At 52.2% G+C, this 22,368-nt stretch overlaps 1 protein-coding gene across 3 annotated transcripts in view; it reads left to right on the top strand.

Annotated features, from left to right (window-relative positions):
- Window positions 1–22,368, top strand: part of RPH3AL (rabphilin 3A like (without C2 domains)) — a 117,029-nt gene that overhangs the window by 27,838 nt on the left and 66,823 nt on the right. For all 3 annotated transcript variants that reach the window (XM_024127609.3, XM_007123552.4, XM_028499023.2), the window contains exons 3-4: window positions 937–1,080; window positions 3,788–3,917. In XM_024127609.3, the coding sequence (XP_023983377.1) occupies window positions 937–1,080; window positions 3,788–3,917 (274 nt within the window). The remainder of the gene's footprint in view (window positions 1–936; window positions 1,081–3,787; window positions 3,918–22,368) is intronic.

Below are 22,368 nucleotides of genomic sequence, written 5' to 3'. Positions count from 1 at the left end.
CCCGTGTCCCCTGCATCGGCAGGCGGACTCTCAACCACTGCGCCACCAGGGAAGCCCAATTCCCCTTATTTTTACATCCTCCTCACGCCCACCTGCGTGGCCTGCCCAGTGGCTCGTCCCAGCACCTAGCGAGCCTGGCATCACAGTGGATGCTCAATAAATAGGTATTGAATGAATCGCTCTCCGAATTTTTCAGTAAATAAATATTTTTGTAACTGATCGGGCATCCGTCTCCCCCAGAATATTGTAGTTCTGGAGGGCAGTGACCTTGCCACCTTGTCCGTCTCTGTGTTCCCACCACCTGGCGCAGAAAGTCTGGGAGAAGCTGGGCCCCAGGGCCGGGAGTTGGGGCTTGGCCCACTGCTGCCACTCTCACCATCCAGAAAAATAGAAAGGGTTGGAGCTCTTCCCCTCAGTCCTGGGGCTCTGGGCCGGGCCCCAGCCCCGCCTCACCACACTGGCCGGCCCTCGCCGCTCCTCCTGTGCTGCTGGTACCCTCCTGCCCTGGATCCCTCTAGTTTTCAAAATGCTGCGTGAATATCCTTTTATCCTCAGCGCTTGTTTTTAACCTAGTTACCAGTCTTTCCTGTCCCATAGTAAACTCCATCTCACTTTCTTGTACAACTCAGATCTGGGTGTTCATTCTTCTCTTGGTCATCTTCTGTGCTGTTCCCTTGAAACCGCTCATGCTGTGGCCATGGCCTTCTGTGCATTCCATGCTCCTGTCTCCCCCCAACACCCCCACCCCCGAGGTGCTAAGGGGGTGCTGCTATCCTTGTGGGACCCGGGAGCTGGCGGGTGGCAGAGGCAGCGTTTGGAGGCTGGTGTCTGAACCCCTTGCCCCTGACACACAGACTGTGCTCAGGGGACCTTTGTGGATGTGGCGGGGATGCCAGTTTGCACTGGGGTTGCACTTCTGTGTTGTTCTCTCTCAAGGCTGCAGACGGGCTGGTCTGTGCACACCTACCAGACAGAGAAGCAGAGGAAGAGCCAGTGCCTCAGCCCAGCCGAGGTGGAGGCCATCCTGCAGGTCATCCAGAGGGCCGAGCGGCTTGACTTCCTGGAACAGCAGAGAATCGGGTAAGGGCTGCTCCCAAGATGGGGCAGGAGTGAGGCCGTGGAGAGGGAAGCAAGGGCATTTAGTGCCAGATCAGTGGGCTGGGCTCCTGGCGCCCTGGCTCCTAGGTCCAGCTTTTCACTGGGAGTGAGTCAGCTCTGCCTGAACACCCCTGGCGTGCAGATTCCTAACCCAGCCTGTCCAAGCCTCAGTATACCCCTCTGTAAATGGGGATAGCGGCTGATGTATGGGCCCCAGGCTGTGGGGAGAATGAATGAGTGCCGTCAAACACGTTAAGGTCTGTTTAGCTCTGCACAAGGGAGGGTCGCTGTGGTTCAGCCAGGGGAGGGATTGACGTGGAGGCTGAACTGTGGGTTCTCCCATCAAAGACCAACAGGAGCCGCTCTCCAGCTTATTCTAAGCTCTTCCGGCCTCCGGCATCCAGAGCTGTCTCCTACATAGTCTTCAGTTTTGTTGTGTCTTTTTTTTTGTTTAATTACAAAAGCAATTCATACTTCCTAGACAATCTGAAAAACACAGGCAGGCACAAGGAGGAAAACATAAATGCAGGGCCCTGGCAGGAATTAATTTGATTCTGGTCTCCTTGTTCTTTTTCTATTTATCTTTTTCTATTAAACAGGTGATCATTTTTACAAAGTCAGACATTGTAGAAATGCGCAGTTCTAGAAAGTGAAAGCGCCACCACAAAGGCCACTGCTGTCCAAACAGTCTGTTGTCTGTGCCTCCATAATACTGACATATTACTACCATTTCATTACAAAAAGGGTTTGCATCTGACAGACGAATTGCCTTTTGCTCTTTTCTCCCCACCACACCTGGCTGGGGCCCCTCCCTCTCTCAGGCCTAGCCCGAGGGTCCTGCAAGGCTCTGCGGGTCTCCGGGGTGCCTGTGCTGATGACTGATGGGCCAGCACCACATCCCTCGGGCTCCCCCAGGAGGGCGTGCTGGGAGCCGGTGAGGGGTGTCCCCCGGGGGCTCCCCGCAGCTGTGGGAAGCATTTGCGCCCCCGCATCCATCTGGGCTGCCACCTTTGCCTTCCTTGTGCCGCTCACGTCGTCCGGCCTGGCTGTGAGCGCTGGGCTTGGCTGGGGCAGGAATGGCCCAGGAGGCAGTTAATCATCTCAGAAGGAGGAGGTGCATCCTGTGTGTTTCCGTGAGTGGGAGTCACAGGGCTGTACGGAGAGGGGGGTCCCCCCAAAACAAGTGGGTCAGGCCAGGGCCGAACTCGGCTTTGCTCCCGGAACCCTGCAGGTCCCTGGAAGAGGGGCAGCGATTCCTGTGGAAGTCAGGAGTGCCAGCTGGAGGGCAGGTGGGCCGAGGCAGCCTCGGCGCCCAGTCCACCCTCCGTCGGCCCCCAGGCAGGGCCTGATCACCCCAGGGGAGAGGGTGGAGTTGCGATGAGACTTGGGGTGGCCTGAGTGTGGCCCTGGCTCTACCTCTGAGGAGCTGTGCAACGCTGGCAAGTGACTTCACATCTCGGAGCCTCAATCTTCTCACCTTTAAAGTGGGGGGGAAACAGCATCCTCTGCGCTGGGCGGTTGTGAGAGTTACAGGACATAACGTACCCACACCCTGTCTTCCATGCATTCAAGAGTTTTCACTGGGAATCCACTGGGCACTGGAGACACAGCGGCCAACGAAACAGAAGCAGAAGTGGCCGCCCGTGTTGTGGGCGTGGCAGTGTTGTATGACAGGTTGTCATGAAACAGGGGTCACGGTGGGCTGAGGGGCCGTGGGACTGAAGGAAGGGCACCTATCCTGGGCTCAGCGGGGTTCCCTCTAGCTTCTCTGTCCACCCAGGTGCTTAAGCCAAAAGCCTCTACTCCATCCTGGATCTTTCTCTTACCTCTCCTCCCACAAATCCATCCACGATGACTCTGAAATACAGCCCGTCCTGCTCTCCGTCCTCCTTCCGGAACCAGACCTCCCACCGCCTCCTGCCGGCTTCCTCACCGGACTCCCCCTGTAATCCCAGCTTCCCACAGCAGCTGGAGGGAGTTTTTAGAAATGTCACTTAGATCAGATCACTCCTCTACTTAAAACTCTTCAGTGGGTTCGCGTTGATCTTAGAAAACAATCCAAACTTCAAAAACCAATCCAACCTACAAACCCCGTGTAATCTGGCCCCTCCTCGCCCCTCCAGCCTCCTTTATCCCAGGCAGTATAGCCCCCCTGGCCTTCTTACCATTCTAATGCGCCAGGGCCTTGCTCTTTGTACTTGCTGTTCCCTCTGCCTGGGATGCTCCCCCAGCTCTTCACATGTTTGGTCCTTGTCATCCTTTACCTCTCAGTTCAAATGTCCTCAGAGAGGCCTTCACGAATCACCATCTGACATGCCCTGCTGCCTCCCAGCCCCACTTATTTTATTTTATAACACTCCCCCGTCTGAAGTCAGTTTGCTTGTTTATGGACTTTCTCCCTTTATTGAATATAAATTCCATAAGAACAGGGACCGTGTCCATCTCTGGCTTGTTTGCTACAATATTCCCAGTGTCTGGCATGTTGTAGGTGCCCAGTTAATGGTTGGTGAGTGAGTGAATGATTAGGAGTTAGCCGGGGGAAGGGATGGGGCAGGGAACAGTACCCCAGGTGAGGGAACAACCCTCAGGAAGTGGTATAGTATTGGGGCCCCGTGGCAGCCGCGCCAGGGCAGGGGTCTGGTTGGAGACAGGAAGCACACGCCATCTGACTCTGTGTCCTGTGCTGCAGGCGGCTGGTGGAGCGGCTGGAGACCATGAGGCGCAATGTGATGGGGAATGGCCTCTCCCAGTGTCTGCTCTGTGGGGAGGTGCTGGGCTTCCTGGGCAGCTCATCGGTGTTCTGCAAAGACTGCAGGAAGGTAAGGCCCTGCTCTGGCTTCCCAGCCTGGACCAGCCCTGTTACTCTGTGGCTTTGCATCCTGGCTCCCAGGAGTGTGTGTATGTGTACATTCGTGCATACATGTGTGCACACATGGTATCCTGTGCTTCTTGGCAAGAAGGATTGGGGCCTGAAGGTCAAATGGCCAGGCTTCTAGTGCCAGCTCTGGGGAGTGGACCTCTGGATCTCACAGGCCTGGGTGTGAATTCAACTCTTCCACTAGCTGTATGACCTCAGAAAACTTATTTACTATGTCAAGCCTCACCTTCCTCATCTATAAAATAGGGATAATGATAATATGTACCTTAGAGAGTTGTGAGGATTAGATATTATATGCAAAGCTCTTAAAACCTTGTTTGGCATGTAAGTATTCAGGATATGTTATTAGCTGTCACTAAATAAATACAGTTTTCCTCAGGGCCAAACAGTTTGCTAAGATTATTCTTCCTATTCTATTGGTCTGCTCTCTTGATCCCTGGCCACTCAAATGAGAATGATCTTTGCAGCAAGGCCAAGTGGATTTTCTCCTTTTCTTATACTCTACTGATTGTTCTAAGTTATGCCACATATTAATATTGAGTCCAAGACTTCTTAAAATAACCTTTTGTTTTTCCTGGAGTTTCTAATTGCCTTTCTTTTCTCATTGACCAAAGAATAATGTGCCTTCCAGTCCTCAAGGTTATTTAGCATCTGAATTTTACTCTCTCTTGCGTGAAGCCTACTTTTTTTTTTCCCTGCCAGAAACTCTTCTGGACTCTTATTCCTGCTCTAGCCTACAGTAGTTACTGCATAGCTGTCATCATGGGACTTCCCTTTACTTCCCTCCTAGGTTAGAAGCACTGTTCCCAAGACACCATGTCTTTTTCTTTTTCTGTTTTTCACTCTAGTTTTACTAGAACCGATTCTCAAGTAACTTCCATGTGCTAGTCATTATTTTAAGCCTGGAGTTATTTTGGTGAACAAGGCAGAGGAAGAACTTTCTCTCTTGAGGAAACCAAAAAAAAGTAATGTAATAGATAATAAGTAATAGTAAATAGTAAAGTAAATAAATAAAGTAAATAGTAAAGTAATAGAGAAGAAGATTTCAGGAAGAAATAAATTCTGGAAAGAATTAACAGGGATTAGAAGACTGAGGGTGGGGTGGGGCGTTAGGAGTTGAGAGGACTGTAAAATATGGGAACATCAAAGAAGTAAACATGGACTTGGCAGCAGAGACCATTGGCAGCCTTGACAAGGGCATTTTCAGTGATGTTCAAAATCTGGATGAGAGAACCAAGGTGCAAAGAAGTTAATGTACCAGATGAATAGGTGGGAAAGCCAGGATTTCAGCTAAGGTCCCTTTTCCCCTGTTCTGTCGAATGTGGTGAACTGGGCTGAGGAATGTGGATTAACTAGTGAGGGGTCCCAAGAACAGTGGAGGTGTGGGAGGGGCCTGAGGGTCAAGGAGGGGGTGGGCACTTTGGTGCCGCTCCTCCGCAAGCCTCCATAGGCCTAGACTAGATAGATACCAACGAGGTACTGGGCACAGGGACTCAGGAACGTCTTGCTCCCAGCACCTGAGCAGGTGGGGTGCTAGTATGTGACCTCTGCCTGGGAGAATGAGGCCCAACAGCCTGTTTCTTCCTCTGCCCCTCAACTCCATGACTACTATAAATGTCCGGGTTTGCGGGACCATGAAGAGGCTGTCAGAGCCTTGTCTCCTTTCCCTGGAAAAGTTTGGGGCCTCTGCTGCAGAGGCAGCCTGCTGACCCTGGTTGCTGAAGGGTTAATACCCGCTGCTCCTTGCAGAGCCGTTTCCTAGGCAACAGTGGGAGTCCCAGGGGAGAACCTCAGTGGATGTGGGGGTGGGGGAATGCTCTCACCACCCCCACCCCATGGCTTTTCGGCAGGACATTTCCATTTGAAATTGTTCTTATTTCACAGCAGGCTGAAGACTTGGTCCTGGCTTGGATGGTGAGATAAGGAGCCCTCTGAGTCTCTGAGGGGGACTTGTTCTTGGGTGAGAGTGGGAGGAGAGTGTGCCAATTAGGGCCACAGCTGAATGATGGGCATTTGGGGGGGTTATCTTCATCCATCCTTGAGAAGACTGTGTCATTCAGTCAGTCAGTCATTTACCCATTATGCAAATGGTAGAGGGTCTACTGTGTGCAGGCCCTGTTCTAGGTTCTGGCAATACCATGAATAAGATAAAGTCCTTGCTCTCATGGAGACTGTTTTCTAGGGGTAGGAGAAGACAGACAATAAGCAAATATAAAATAACGTTAAGTAGACCTAGGGCTCTGTAGTGAATTAAAACAAGGTGCTCAAGTTGCGTCTCTGTGAGCTCAGAGCTGACCACAAGCAGGAGCCAGCCCCAGGAAGATCCAGGTGGAGGAGCGTTGCAGGCAGAGGACCAGCAAGCACCAAGGCCCCGAGGCAGAAATGAGCTGGGCATGTGTTCAGGGAACTAATGAAGGCATCTGGAGCAGAGGGAGCGAGCGGTGGGCATAGCCAGTCACCCAGAGCTTTGCAAGTCAAGGTCAGGAGTTGAGATGTGATTCTAAGTTTCATGGGATGTCAGTGGAGCGTTTTAAGCAGGGATGTAATGCGATCTGGTTTGTGTTTTTAAGAGGTGAGCCTAGCTGCTGTCTGACAAGTGCATTACCGGGGGACACAGAAGGAAAGCAGGAGATGAGTTGGGTGGCAATGGCTGTCATTGGAAGATGATGAGGTTGGGGACAAGGCAACGTAGGGACAAAGGCCATACGCTAAGGGAATCAATCTCTTCAATGTATTCTAAGCAAATAGGAAGGGGTTAGGGGGTGATTGAGGGTCTTAGGAAGGAAAGCGTGTCCTAGATTCCAAATGGGCCAGGGCTAGAGGTCACTTGGTCCTGCACAGTGAGGGGACGGAGGTCCTCCTGGGTTGCCAGTAAGTGCTGTTCTCATGCAGAGAGACCTGGGTTGTGCTCCAGCTTGGGCACAGTGCAGTGACCTTGTATGAGCCACTTAACCTCTCTGGGCCTCTGTTTCTTCATCTGTAAATGGGGGAATAGAACTACATCATCATTGGGTGGGTGTGAGAAGTAGATGAGCTAATGCAGGGAAGCCCTTAGTGTCGGGTCCGTTGCAAACACTCAGTAAAGGATTCCTGTTATTATTATTATCACTATTATTATTAATTCACTTCGAGGTCCTAGCTGTTCAGACTGCCCAGGTGTTACAAAAATAGAACCAACCTCACATACATCTCAGAAGAGGTTTAGTGATATCCCATGGATCAGTCAGCTCAGGCTACCATAACAAAAGACCACAGACTGGGTGGCTTCAACAACAGAAATTGATTTCTCATAGTTCTGGAGGCTGGGAAGTCCAAGATCAGTGTGCTGGACAATCTGGTTTCTTTTTTTTTTTTTTTTGTGGTACGCGGGCCTCTGACTGCTGTGGCCTCTCCCGTTGCGGAGCACAGGCTCCGGACGCACAGGCTCAGCGGCCATGGCTCACGGGCCCAGCCGCTCCGCGGCATGAGGGATCCTCCCAGACCGGGGCACGAACCCACGTCCCCTGCTTCGGCAGGCGGACTCTCAACCACTGCGCCACCAGGGAAGCCCTCTGGTTTCTGATGAGGACTCTCCTCCTAGCTTGCAGACGGCCACCTTCTCACTGTGTCCACACATGGTGGAGAGAGAGCTCTGGTCTCTCTCCTACTTCAGATAAGGACACTAGTCCGTTTGGATCAGGGCCCCTCCCTTATGACCTCATTTAACCTTAATTACCTACTAAAGACCCTGTCTCCAAATACAGTCACATTGGGGATTAGGGCTTCAACACAAGAATTTTGATGGGACACAATTCAGCCAATAGCAACCTATATTCTCCTTTTTACAATTCATGTTTTCCCTCCTTCCTTCTTCCTTCCTTCCTTCCTTCCTTCCTTCCTTCATCCCTCACTTCCTCCCTCCCTCCTCCCTCCCTCCTCCCTCCCTCCTCCCTCCCTCCCTTTCTCTCCCTGTCTCTCTCTCTCTCTCTCTCTCTCTCTCTCTCTCTCTCTCTCTCTCTCTCTCTCTCCCCCTCTCCCCCTCTCCCCCCACCCACCCACCCCTCTCCCTGGGATCTTACTTCCCCCACCAGGGATTAAACCTGGGCCCCAGCAGTGAAACTGCTGAGTCCTAACCACTGGACTGCCATGGAATTCCCTACAGTTCATGTTTTCTTGAACTGAAAATTGGAGTTCCCACAGTTAGTCCCAAATTTTTTGTAATTTATATAAAAGCCTCTGGAAGCCTTTGTAGCTCTCCAGGATTGGATGTCTTAAGCAGGGAAACCAAACTTGATTTCTGTGCAAGTTCTTCAGGTGAACCTAACACTCAGTCACTTATTCAGCCTGTTCTGGGTTAATTCTGGGTTAGGGGACTCCAAAAGGAGAAGGGTCGAGGACGGCCACTTCCCTCTGGTCCTCATGGTCAAGGTGGGCAGACAGTACCCTCTAGAGTGATGCTGACTATCGCTGGGACCAGGGTTTCCAGGACTGAGAACAATCAGGAGGGCTGCCTGGAGGAGCTGGCTCCTGAAAGTTGGTTAGGTTTCTGAGAGGCTGAAAGCAGAGTCGGGGGCATTCCAGGGATGGGAGAACAGCACAGCAGAGGCATACAGCTGGAAATGGGCTGGGCAAGTGCCTGACTATGAGGATTCAGGCCCAGAAGACAGGGAGGACACCCTGGGCCACTCTGCCAGGTGGTGGTCGCTTAGGAGCCAAGTCTCTGGAGAATCAGGAGGGAGGCCCAGACTTAACCTCACAGCCCCCTGCAAAGCTTTAGCCCTTGTACAGGGGATCTCTGGTGTCTGGGAGGGATAGACAATGTCATCTATTCACTCTTTCAACAAATATGTGTTGTCATATAAATATGATAATATACTGGTGCAGGCATTGGGGATACAGTGTAAAGACACATAGATGTCTGCCCTTTAGGCAGTGGGTGTTAGATGATTATGGGTAATTAATTATAGTTGGGTTTGGGGTTACAGAGGCAGCCCTCGGGGGCTAAGAGAGATCTAACAAGGTAGTGACCAAATTGGGGGTATCAGGAGCCCTCCACTCTGGGCTCACCAATTTCCGGGGTGCCTCCCTATTTATTTCTATCTCTCCTCTCCACCTCCCCACCTTTTGCAATGGCTATAGCGCTGGCTCCCGGGAGGTGTGTGGGCAAGGGCAGGCTGCAGAGAAGGGATGCTGGGGAGATCTCTGACATGGGAAGCATCCAGATCCATGCCTGGGGGACAGATCCTCAGGTGCGGCTGGCCACATGGCGGTGTCCCGAGCAAAAGCCCTGGCAGTGTTCGGCGGCCACAAGCTAATGAGCGTGCGGGTGGAACCCATGATGCTGGTCCTTGGAGCAGCGTCCCCTCTAATGGCGCCTGCCTGCCCAGGCTGCCTGCTCTCATTATCAGAAGGCTGTGGTGGGAAGGGAGAGGGGCTGGCTGGTTAATTAGAGAGGCCTGGCACTCCTAATTGCTTAGGATCTGAGTCTGCCAGCTTTCACTTCAGTTGAGAGTCTGGCTTCACCAATAATAGGGAGGCTGGGCAGGGCTGCTGGAGAGCCCGCCTGAGCCCAGGATGGCATTGTCACTGTGCGGGGGAAGCAATCAGATTTTTCCCTGGTCTCAGCTAAAATATGCTCCACGTGTGGGAGCAGAGGAGCCTGCCCATGAAATGATGGTCTCGGTAATGTGTGCTGAGTCCTGGTGAAAAAGAGTGAGGCAGCCCCGCACTTTGCTCAAAGCCTTCAGGGGACATCCAGCTTGTGGGGCGGGGGTGGGGTGGGGTGGGCAGGCATCCCCGACCCAGGATGGGGGGCCATTGGAGGAAAGGGACCAGGCCAGACCCTGATCCCTGTCCCCAACCCTGCTCAAGGCTCTGAGGAGCGGTATCCTGCTGAGGTCATCCCAGACCCACAGCTGGCAGTAACCCTGGAGCCACTAATCCCATCACGGGGGCTGCACCCTCATGACCTCTCATTGAACTCTAATCACCTCCCAAAGGCCCACCTCCAAACACCATCACATGGAGGGTTAGGACTTAAACACACAAATTTTGAGGGGACACAAATACTTCATCCATAGCACCTACTGAATAGGAACTCTGCCAACAGAGGCAGTATGTTTAACAAACAGCACTCCTGGGGATTCTGATCCTCTTTGGGCTGGAAGACCCCTGCTCTGGGAATTCCCTGGAGGTCTCGTGGTTAGGATGCCGTGCGCGCACCGCTGAGGGCCTGGGTTCAATCCCTGGTCGGGGAACTAAGATCCCACAAACTGCATGGCATAGTCCCCCCCCGCAAAAAAACAACAACCCTGCTTTAAGGTCCCAGCCCCAGGCCCAGCTCAGGGTGGTGGTGAAGGACCTCAAGTGACCGCCTTTCCCCTGCTTGTCTTGCTCCCCTTGCCCTCCCCATGTTCTCCCCTGCACCACACCCCCAAACCCTCCGCTTAGAGTCTCCTGCATCCTCCCTCAGGCCATCCTCGCTCTTGCAAACAGTGAACATGGAGGCCACTGTCTCACCTTGTGATGTCCTTTGGAGTTTATAAAGCACTTTCACAAGAGTCATCCTTCTGGGTCCTTAGGACAAAGCCAGAAGGGAATCAGGGTCGGTGAGGCTGTTCCACAGTCACAGATGGAGAACAGGGGTTCAGCTGAGGTGATGTGGGCTGCTCAGGTCACCTGGCCAGATAGTGGGGAGCTGGGTCCCCCAGGGTGAGTTGCTGTGCCATGCTGCCGCTCCATTGCTTCAGACCAAAGCATTCATTATCTCATGCTTTCCCTTCCTTGGAGAAGCAGGGATATCTTATTAAAGAACACAAGAGAAGAAACATCATTCTCAATAGTTATTGAAAATTTTTCTCATAAAGTCTGGTATAAGACAAGTTCTATGTATCTTTATCACCACTTCTATCCAACATTGTGCTGGAGGCGTAACCACTGCAATCAGGCAAGAAAAAGAAATGTGTAGCATAAGGATTGGAGAATAGCTAAGACTGTCATTATCATGAAAACGTGATTATATAACTAGAAAATGTGAAAAACTCTATATACAAATGGTTAGTATTAATTGGTGAATTTAGCAAGGTGGTTGTATACAAGTTTAATATACATACAAGGGCTTCCCTGGTGGCGCAGTGGTTGAGAATCCGCCTGCCAATGCAGGGGATACGGGTTCATGCCCCGGTCTGGGAAGATCCCACATGCCGTGGAGCGGCTGGGCCCGTGAGCCATGGCCGCTGAGCCTGCGCGTCCGGAGCCTGTGCTCTGCAACGGGAGAGGCCACAACAGTGAGAGGCCCGCGTACCATAAAAAAAAAAAAAAAAAAAAAAAAAAAATTTAATATACATACAAAAAAATCCGGACAGGCATACCTCAGAGATACTGTGGGTTTGGTTCCATACCACTGCAGTGAAGCAAATATTGCAATACAGTGACAAATTTTTTGGTTTCCCAGTTCATATAAAAGTTATATTTACACTTTAGAGTCTTCCTTTCATGAACAGTTTCTGTGCAGTATGTGATGCTGTTTGATAGTATTTTACCCATAATAGAACTTCTTTTAAAATTGGAGTCAGTCCTTTCAAACCCTGCCACTGCTTTATCAACTAAGTTTATGTGATAGTCTAAATCCTTTGTTGTCATTTCAACAATCTTCACTTCAACAATCTACTCCCTTCCCCGGGAGTACATTCCACCTCAAGAAACCACTTTCTTTGCTCATCTATAAGAAACAACTCCTTGGGGCTTCCCTGGTGGCGCAGTGGTTGAGAGTCCGCCTGCCGATGCAGGGGACACGGGTTCGTGCCCCGGTCCGGGAAGATCCCACATGCCGCGGAGCGGCTGGGCCCGTGAGCCATGGCCGCTGAGCCTGCGCGTCCGGAGCCTGTGCCCCGCAACGGGAGAGGCCATAACAGTGAGAGGCCCACGTACCGAAAAAAAAAAAAAAAGAAACAACTCCTTATCTGTACAAGTTTTATCATGAGACTGCAGCAATTCAGTCACATCTTCAGGCTCCACTTCTAATTCTAGTTCTCTTGTTATTTCCACCACATCTACTTCCTCCACAGAAGTCTTGAACCCCTCAAAGTCATCCATGAGGATTGGAATCAACTTCTTCCAAATTCCTGATAATGTTGATATTTTGACCTCTTCCCATGAATCATGAATGTTCTAGTGGCATCTAGAATGGTGAATACTTTCCAGAAGGTTTTCAATTGACTTTGCCCAGATCCATCAGAGGAATCACTATCAATGGCAGCTATAGCCTTATGAAATGTATTTCTTTTTTTTTTTTTTTTTTTTTTTTTTTTTGCGGTACGCGGGCCTCTTACTGTGTGGCCTCTCCCGTGGCGGAGCACAGGCTCCGGACGCGCAGGCTCAGCGGCCATGGCTCACGGGCCTAGCCGCTCCACGGCATATGGGATCTTCCCAGACCAGGGCACGAACCCGTGTCCTCTGTATCGGCAGACGGATTCTCAACCACTGCACCACCAGGGAAGCCCGAAATGTATTTCTTAAATAATAACACTTGAAAGTCGAAATTACTCCCTGATCCATGGGCTGCAGAATGGATGTTGTGTTAGCAGGCATGAAAACAGCATTAATCACATTGTACATCTCCATCAGAGCCCTTGGGTGACCAGATGCATTGTCAGTGAGCAGTCATATTTTAAACAGACTCTTTTTTTCTCAGAAGTAGGTCTCAACAGTGGGCTTAAAATATTCAGTAAACCATGTTGTACACAGATATGCTGTGATCAGGCTTTGTTGTTCCGTTTATAGAGCTCAGGCAGAGTAGATTTAGCATAATTCTTAAGGACTCAAGGATTTCAGAATGGTAAATGAGCACTGTCTTTAACTTGAATCTTCATTAGCACCTAATAAGAGAGTCAGCCTGCCCTTTGAAGCTTTGAAGCCAGGCATTGACTTCCTCTCTCTGGCTATGGAATCTCCTTCCAGTAGAGGGCTGTTTCATCTATGTTGAAAATCTGCTGTTGAATGTAGCCACCTTCATTAATTATCTTGGCTTGATCGCCTGGATAACTTGCTGCAGCTTCTGCGTCAGAACTTACTGCTTCACCTTGCTCTTTTATGTTACGGAGTTGGCTTCTTTCCTTAAACCTCATGAACCAACCTCAACTAGCTTCAGACTTCTGCAGATTCCTCACCTCTCTCAGCCTTCATAGAATTGAAGAGAGTTAGGGCCTTGCTCTGGATTAAGACCTTCCTTAAGGGAATGTTGTGGCTGGTCTAATCTTCTATCCAGACCACTCAGACTTTTTCCATATTCATAATAAGGCTGTTTCACTTTCTTATCATTCATGGGTTCAGTGGAGTAGCACTTTTTATTTCCTTCAAGAACTTTTGCTTTTTATTCGCAACTTGGCTAACTGTTTGGTGCAAGAGACCTAGCTTTAGTCTGGCTTGGCTTTCTTTTTTTTTTTAATATTTATTTATTTATTTATTTGGTTGCACTGGGTCTTAGTTGCGGCAGGCGGGCTCCTTAGTTGCGGAGCACCAACTCCTTAGTTGCAGCATGTGGGCTCCTTAGTTGTGGCTCACAGTCTCTTTAGTTGTGGCTCGCAGGCTCCTTAGCTGCAGCTTGCCAGCTCCTTAGTTGCATCACACGGGCTCCTTAGTTGTGGCATGCAAACTCTTAGTTGCGGCATGCATGTGGGATCTAGTTCCGTGACCAGGGATCGAAGCCCGGCTCCCTGCATTGGGAGCGCGGAGTCCTACCCACTGTGCCACCAGGGAAGTCCCCTGGCTTGGCTTTCGACATGGCTTCCTCACCAAGCTTAACCATTTCTAGCTTTTGATTTAAAGAGAGGGACATGTGACTCTTCCTTTCAGATGAACACCTATAGGCCGTTGGAGGGTTATTAAATGGCCTAATTTCAATATTGTTGTGTCTCAGGGAATAGGGTAACATCAAAGATCACTGATCACAGATCACCGTAACAAATATAATAATAATGAAACAATTTGAAATATTGTGAGAATCACCAAAAGGTAATGCAGAGACACAAAGTGAGCAAATGCCATCGGGAAAATGGCGCCGATAGACTTGCTCGACGTAGGGTTGCCACAAACCTTCAATTTGTAAAAAACGCGATATCTGTCAAGTGCAGTAAAGCAAAGCGCGATAAAATGAGGTGTGCCTGTATTTCTATACACCTGCTGCAAAAATGAGCGAAAATAAGAATTCCAATGTATGGCAAAGGAGACACGGATGTGCAGTGGGAAAAGAATGGTCTTTTGGATAAATAACGCACGGTCATTTGGATACTGATATGGAAAAGATGGATCTTGACTTTTACCTCCCACTAGGCACAAAAGTCAATTCCAGCTTGATTTCACATTTAAATGTGAAAGGTAAAATAATATTGGGGAGGATAAATAAATAAGCAAACAAATAACAAAGAAAGAACACACTTTAAGGTGAAGCAGTGGCAGATTTGAGGACCCCAAGTGCACCCACGTGGCCTTGTCCAGAGCCCACCCTCCCCCTGTATTCCCTGGATACCAGCAGTGGCCGGCTAGCTGCCCTCACCACCAGTGGGGGGAAGCAGCTTTTCTACCTACTTTGCCAAGACCTTCAGAAGCAGCCTGAATGTTCTCAGGATGTTCCCAATGCAAAAGCTAAGCACCTGAGGCTGGGCTGAGCCCACCTCAAGGGGCCCAGGCCTGTGTGGGCAGGAGAATGGAGCAGCCCTCTTGGGGGACTTTTACCCCCTTGGGAGCTGACTCAGCTCCACAGGCCCATCCTTGAAAATGAAATTGAATTTCATGAAGGTCTTACCTCTCTGCAGAATTTTTTGATTGATTCATTCTTTAAGGTTTTATTGGGTACTGACTATATGCCAGGCCCTGCAGGTACCGTGATGAGCAAGGCAGGCCTTGTCCTTGTACCCACCGCTTGTCACAAGGAGACCCCATACTCCTCTCTTCTCACTACTGTGCCGGACTCTGTTCTAAGGGCTTTTCACTTGTTAACTCATTCCTATCAACCCAACAGTCCTCCTGTCAACCCAGTGGGCTCAACACCTTTATCATCCCCCCTTTACAGATGGGGAAACTGAGGCTCAGAATGCTTAAGTACCTTTCCCAAGATCACTCAGCCAGTCAGTCGTGGAGCCGGGATCTGATCCCAGGCAGTCTGGCTCCGAGCGTCCTTGCCATTACCGCCATACCACATCACCCCCATGGAGTCCATGAGCTAGAAAGGCGAGATGGACAAGAACAAGTAAATACAACAATTCCAGAAAGTGGGAGGCAGAAACATAAAAACTGAAGGTGGGGGGCGCTCGAACAGCCGGTGGGGAGGGCGTGGGAAGGCAGCTGTTTTATTTCGGATGCGCAGCCTGGGCCTCTATGAAGAGGTGACGTCTGAGCCGGGGCTGTGATGAGGAAACGCAAGATCTGGCAGAAAGTATCCCAGGCAGGGGGAGCGGCGTGGGTGGGGCACTGGGTGGGAAAGAGCACAGCGTAAGTGGGGACCAGAAAGGAGGCCAGGGAGACGAGGGAAGGGGGAGGCCCCACTGATGACCCTTCACCTCTCTGTAGCCTGGCCCTTGCTGGGTCTGTGTGGTGGCAGCTGCCCCACCCTGCTCCTTGGATTAATTTGGATTCCCCCAAATCAGAGGCAAGTTAAAAAATTATTTATTTTTTAATTTGTGGTAAAATGTACAAACATGAAATATACCATTTAAATCATTTTTATGTGTACAGTCCAGGGGCGTTAAGTACCTTCACATTGCTGTGCAGCCATCACCACCATCATCTCCAGAGCTTTTTCGTCTTGCAGAACTGAAGTTGTATACCCATTAAATGGTAACTCCCCATCCCCACCCACCCCAGGCCCTGGCACCCCACTTCTTTCTGTCCCTATGTGTTTGGCTACTCTGGGTACCTCATACAGGCATTCACGCAGTATCTGTCTTTTCGTGACTGGCTTCTGTCCCTTTGCATAATGTCTTCAAGGTCCATCCATGTGGTAGCACGTGTGAGAACGTCCTTCCTTTTTAAGGCTAAATGATAATACTGTGTATGTAACACGTTTTGCTGATCCATTCATCTGGCAGTGGACACTTGGTTTGCTTCCACGTTTTAGCTCTCGTGAATCGCGCTCCTGTGAATACGGGTGTGCAAATATCTCTTTGAGACTCTGCTTTCAGTTCTTGTGGGTGTATACCCAGAAGTGGAATTGCTGGATCATGGGAGAATTCTGTTTTAATTTTTGGAGGACCCGTCATACGGTTTTCCCCGGCGGGGGCACCATTTTACAATCGCACCGACAGTGCACGAGGGTTAGGAGGGGGCACTTTTTTGCAGGGCCTCCCCCCTGAATGGGAGGTGCACTGAAAGTCATCCTTGGCTCCCTGTCCCCTGCTCCCTTTCCAGACCCAGCGCTCAGCACCTCTGTCCCTCAGTTGCGGCTGCAAAAACAGCAAGCTTCTTGAGCAAGAGCTGTTTCATCTGAGCTGCCTCCATATTGGCCCTGCAATGTCCTTTTTCCTCCTCGACCTAATTCAGATGTTAGGAGACGTGTGTTTGTGCCTCATTACGAAGATGGATTTTTCATTCAGCTACTGATGTTTCCTACATTCCCGGAAAAAGTCACTTAATTCGTCTGCCCCCAGGGCCCTCTCTGACTGCTTGGCAGGAATTGACTTGGCTGCCGTTTCTGGGATGGGAGGATTGGACCAGACCCCACACAGCATCTTGGAACATCTGCCTCGATCAGGAGTCTGAGGAACAGAACGTCTCTGTCAAGGCACCCTTCTTTCTTGCTGCCCTGGTGCCTGCGCCGTGGCTTTTCCTCCCCCAAAGCAGCTTCTTTCTTTCCACTTTGTGCAGTTCAGAGCCCTTCCGATAGCCCGATCTGACACTGACCTCCAGCTCAGGGTCATCAGGACAAAGACAGCGGAGGAGCTGCTGAGAGCCAGGCTGGCCTCCCGGTGGCAAGGCCCACAGTGTCCTGGAGAGAGACCAGCGCCGTGGTCATTGGCCATCTGGAGACCCTGCCCACTTAGCTCACCTTCCAGCCAAGCCCTGCCCTCTAGGAACTCACCTGGTGACAGATAATGCAGCTCGGTGTGACAAGTGCTGTAGATGCAGATGGCATGGAGTGAGCCCAGAGTGGAGGGGCAAGGGTGGCTGGCCCCTGAGAGGTACGGGAGGCTGCAGCGTGGAGCTCACTTTGAGCTGAGCCTGGAAGGGTGGATACCCAGGGGGCAGGGGTGGTGCATTTCAGGAGGAAGTGCAGGGACTGACTGGTGGGCGTTTGGCAGAGCTGGTGGATGTCAGGGAGGGAGGGAGAAGGAGGGGGTGATGGCGAGAGGCAGGCTGAGGGAGGGAGAGAATGAAGCGAGGATCACGAGGATCACGAAGGGGCCCCGTGTTCCAGGCTGTTGGCGGCAGAGCCATCAAAGGGTGCTAAGCAGGTGGTGACTGTCAGGTGGGTCTCTGGGGAGCTTAAGTCCAGAGGTGGATTTGGAGGAGGGAACGTGTAGTGGGTTGGAGAGAGCCTGTCAGATGCTGAATTATCCAATTAGCAATAATAAAGGCCTGAATTCAGGCAAGAACAACCGGGATGGGGACTTCAAAGATGGTTAAGTTAGAAATAACAAAAGCTGCCAGTGATCAAGAGCTCACTCCGGGCCAGGCCCCTGCTTAGCTATCAGCTACCCTTCCCTCCCCTGCAACTCCTTTCCCAGGCTGCTCACACACCCTTCAGGGGCAGGACTGGGGTGGGGACACTGGGCCTGGGCCCACCTTCTCTTGCTCCAGACGCCTTTCATCCTGCGCCCTGTTAGTCCTGGCCTCTCCCCTCGTCTGCGTCTCTCCCAGGGCCGCAGACCTCTGCACTTCGGCTTCTGCTGCCTTCCTTTGCTCAGCACTCTCCCCCGATACACACATCCTACCCGTGTCTGAAGTCCAGTTGAGGGCGCGGGTCCCTGTGTATGTCAGAGGATGGACACAGCTGGTGGGGTGGGATAGGGGCGGGGCCGGTGTTGCCTAAACTCATACTGCCTGCTACACCTGCACCTGCGCTGAGTGGACCGGGCATCAGGAGCGCGGGAGAGCTCTGCCCTGGGCTCCCCCTGTGACCTCGGGCTAAAATCCCTTCCCGCTCTGGGCCTCTCGTGCTCCCTGTGAAAGGAAGCAGTTGGAGGGGTTGGAGGAGAGGGCGTCCTGGGCTGTCCAGCAGTTTCCTCCCGTGAAGCTCAGGTCAGCCCAGTCCTTGCAGGATCACCACCCCAGAACCTGCTCCCCAGGGGCCTGCACAGATCAGGGAGCAGCAGCCGCCGCAGCTGTGAGCTCAAGCTCATTTCTCTGCATCTCCGGAACACAGCTCGGTTTGTTGTTATGTTAAAGCCGCGGCAGGTTTGCTTCCCAATTGGCTTTGGCTCAGGCTGTGATTGAGTCTGTGTCCTCTCAGCAGGAGGAAGCCGGGGTGGGGGTCGGCATGTGCTTCTGAAAGCCCCCTCTGCCCCTGATGTCCCAATGATGCCATAAGTCCCTCAGAGCCCCCTGGAGGTCAGTAGGCAAAAGGCGGTGATTATACCCATTTTCCAGATGGAGAAACTGAGGCTCAGAGGGATAACTTGCTCCTGGTGGCACAGCCAGGGCCTTGCAGTTCCTCCTACCTCTTGGTTCAGAACTTTGCCCACATGCCCTGTGGGAAGTAAAGAGAGCTGAAGACACGCAGGAGACCCCCAAAGGAAGGTGTTGTCTGGTGCCAGCTTGTCCATGGAGTGCAAAGGCCATTGGCTAAGTGCCCGCAACACTGGGGAAGGGATGGTAGCCCCAGCACTAGGGCTCACCATCCATAGTCGGGTGTGGCACCCTGAGCGTCCCTGAGGCAGGACCCTACCCCCCAGAGTTTGTCACACCCCTAAGGTGGCTGAGCAGCAGCTGAACACACGTGGGGTGTTTGTAGTTGTTGAGTCATGGACCGGTCAGTGTGAGGCCAGCCCCTCACTCAGTGGGCAGAGTGTCTGTAGGCTTGGGCTTGGGTTGGGTTTGGGGACACCAGCCGGGCTTCCCCACTGAGACATCCATCCGTCCGGCACCCCCTTGGGCCCCTCGCTACCCCCCCCTCAGTGGCTCTTCTCCCGGGGTCTGGTCAGTGTAGCGAGCCCGCCGGCAGCAGGAAGCCGTGTTGGCAAATCTGTTTAGCGGCTGTTACCAGGAACAGTCATTTTGTGCAGCCTCTTCTCCTCTGTTGCAGTAAATAACGGATAATGACATTTCCAGTCCGAGCTGTGGCCAGCACTGCCCACGTGGCCCTCGCCTCGCCAGCTGTGCCCCGCAAGCTGCCACCCTTCGCAGGCCCTGCAATTCTTCATCGCTCTCAAATTGCCCCTGTTTTTCCTGCTGCGTCGCTTCCCGCACAGCTGTTTGCTGTTCACTGACCTTAACTGGAGGTGGATTTAGCCTGTCCTTCTGTTTCCCCGCGGGGAAACCAGGATGCCGCTCTTGCAGATAGAGGGAGCCGAGGGGAGCACGGGAGCCGGCTCCTCACCAGGGCACCCTTTAGCCCGGGCCTCCAAACCAGGAAAGAGCCAGGCCTTTCTCAGAGGGCACTTTTGAGCTCTCTCCTTCCAAACCCTTTCCTCACCCTTGTCATCCTGCCTTCCATAGGAGGGATGACTCTCCCAGGTTACAGATGCAGAAACTGAGGCTGAGAGGGGTTATGATCTGCCCAAGAACCACATCTGCCTTGCTGAGTTTCCAGGCGCAGACAGGAGTGTAGTCTGGGCCCCCCGGGGGGTGAGGCCTGAGCACCAGGCTGCCGCTGCGGGGCCTCCCCACCCGGCTCCTGACTGTCTGCAGTGGAGTATCATCCGCTTTCTAGCTCATTCTCTGCCTCTCTGCTTCTTCGTCTTACTCAAGTGTGGCTTTTTCCCTCCGGCTGAAGTCTTCAGTGGCAGTCTACTGCCACTCCGTTCTGCCGCCTAGAATAGAGTCTGACTGCCGCCACTTGGTATCCAGGGCCCTCAGTCCATTCGTGGCCTGAGCACAAGCTGCCGACCGTAGCAGCATAAACGGCATACCGGGCTGGGAGTTCCGAGGCCTGAGGTTCCGACCTGACTCTGCCTGGCCCAGACCTGTCACCGCGCTCCCTGGAGCTCTGTTCCTGCACATCACCAGGGTCCTTAGCTGATCACTAGTGCTGTTGCTCCTGGAATGTTAAGAAGCCCTAGGGTGTTTGTCAAGTCCGCTGTATTTCTCGAATTAAAAAAAAAATCAGTTCCAGTGACAGGTACTTACCGGCTTCGAGGACGTTTACTGTGTCTGGGCACTGGAGTGGGCACAGAGAAGGGAGAGGGTATTTTCACATAAACTGACCTTTTGAGAGTTAGGATAACCCTGGAAAGTCAGAGAAGACGGTGCTGACCCTGGGACAGGTGAGGCTGCCGAGGAGCTGAATGTCCACACTGGGCTGGTGGGGGGAATCTGTGCTAACTTGGCTTCCTATGGACCCTGGATTGGCCTTCTCTAGTCTCCCCAAGCCCTCCCCACTCCCCACCCTGTTCTCTTTGGCCCAGCAGCTTGAGCTTGTTGTCTGGTCGACTGTCTGCATCCAGCCCTGCTCCTCTGGTTCTGCGCTGGGGCCCCTCCTGCTCCCCCAGGTCCTGGCCCCACCCCCACGGAGGCCCCTCCCCCTTCTTATGCCCTCCCCCTCCACCAGCTCCATCAGAGCCCAAATGCTCATATCTCCTTCAGCCTAAACAAACATTTATTGAGCACCTACAGTGTGCCAAGCACCAGTCCAGGTTCCAGAGTGACCTCAGGGTCAGGCCAAGCCTCGGCCCCTCCTGAAGCACCTGTTCTAAGGGTGGTGAAACTGACAGTAGATGCACTGAGACCAATATCGAAAGTTCACCCATCTACACGGCCTCTCACTTGCCTTGCGTTCCCAAGCTTCAGGCAACGCCGTGTGCTGGCCCTCCCTCGTCTCTGTCCCCTGCCTTCCTCCCAAGCTCTGGACCTGGGTGTCACCTGTGGCGGGACAACTCTTCCAAGGAGTCCACTCGCACTGCAAGTATCCATGTGTCCAAAGCCGAATATTTTGCCGGCCGCTCGTCCCCACTCTGTTAACATGACCACCGTCCGTCCTGTTGGCCAGCTGGCAGCCTCTAGAATGAACCAGAGTCCTTCCTTTTCCTCACCTTCCATACCCAGCTAGGATTGGAATTCCATAGGCATCTGGGAATGTTCTGGAGAAAGAGCCTCTGCTGAGAATACAGAGGACAAATTGACCAGGAGTGACTGAATCTGTATTTTCAGCAAAGGTGCTTTTTCTGAAACTCAGATCTGATCGTGCCCCTCCCCTCCTTAAAAACCACCATCGGCCCCCAGATGTCTGCAGAATCCCAACCCCACAGTCCATGACGCTTGTCAGTCAGCCCCTCCCTTACTTCCTAGCCAACTACATGCCAGACGCCTGCGAAACTTGGGGGTTTAAACAAGAACAACAATGTCCTTTTTCTAGAGGGAGCATAGTCACAGGATAGACAATTTCAATATGATGCAATTAACACTCCTCTAGAGATGCTGACCCATATTGGGAACGCACAGGAGGGAGTAACTAGTGCTTCCCCTGGGGGGAAATCAAGGAAGGAATCACAGAGGAGGAGACATTTGAGTTGTTCCTAAAGGATGCATAGGAGTTCGCTAGTCATCAGGCAAAGCCTGGGTGAAATCAGGGAAGTACCTAGAGTGTTGGGAACAGGCAGTGAGGCGTTTGGGGCTGGCATGGTGGGCTTGGTGAGGCTGGAGAGTTAGGCAGGGGCCGAGGAGGAAGGCTCTCACATCTGTGTGCATCCATCTTCTTGTTTCTGTGCCCTCAGCCTGTGAGCCTCACTGTGTTCTCCACCTAGTCCAGGGCCTGGTAGCAGCAGGGCCTTAGGAAGTGTTTGCTGAATGCTCTTGACGTCATTGGCCCAACCTGCAGCTAAAGTTGCTACCCACCGAATTCTAGGGGGAGGGATGGTGAAGGTCCACTGGAGACCCCCACCTGGCCTTCCCATGGAGATTTCAAGCGTTCCAAAAGCAGGGCTGCGACTTCGGTATCTTTGGGGATCCGTCCCACAGGCTGGTCGCACACCCTAGAGCCATAGAATTTCGGAGCTAGGATCTGCTCAGCACACCTGGCCAGGGGCTCCTTGCCTGGCCCTCCCTCCCAGTTATGGCTTTGCGGCAGCCCCAGAGGAGCCAGGCTCACTTGTAGCCTTAGCTGGGAGGCTGCTGATAGGGGCAGGGTGTTTTTAGGATGCTGATTGTGAGGACAGAAAACCAAAATGATCCAGCCTCTCCCTTGGCTGTGCTCTTGTAACAGAGCCTGGGCCAGGTGGCTACCAGGTGGCAGGCACGCCTCTGGGAGAGAGATTATCTGTGGGAGG

Source organism: Physeter macrocephalus, chromosome 14 (assembly GCF_002837175.3).
Source record: "Physeter macrocephalus isolate SW-GA chromosome 14, ASM283717v5, whole genome shotgun sequence".
Taxonomy (NCBI): Eukaryota; Metazoa; Chordata; class Mammalia; order Artiodactyla; family Physeteridae; genus Physeter; species Physeter macrocephalus.
This window is presented reverse-complemented; position numbering and strand designations above follow the sequence as displayed.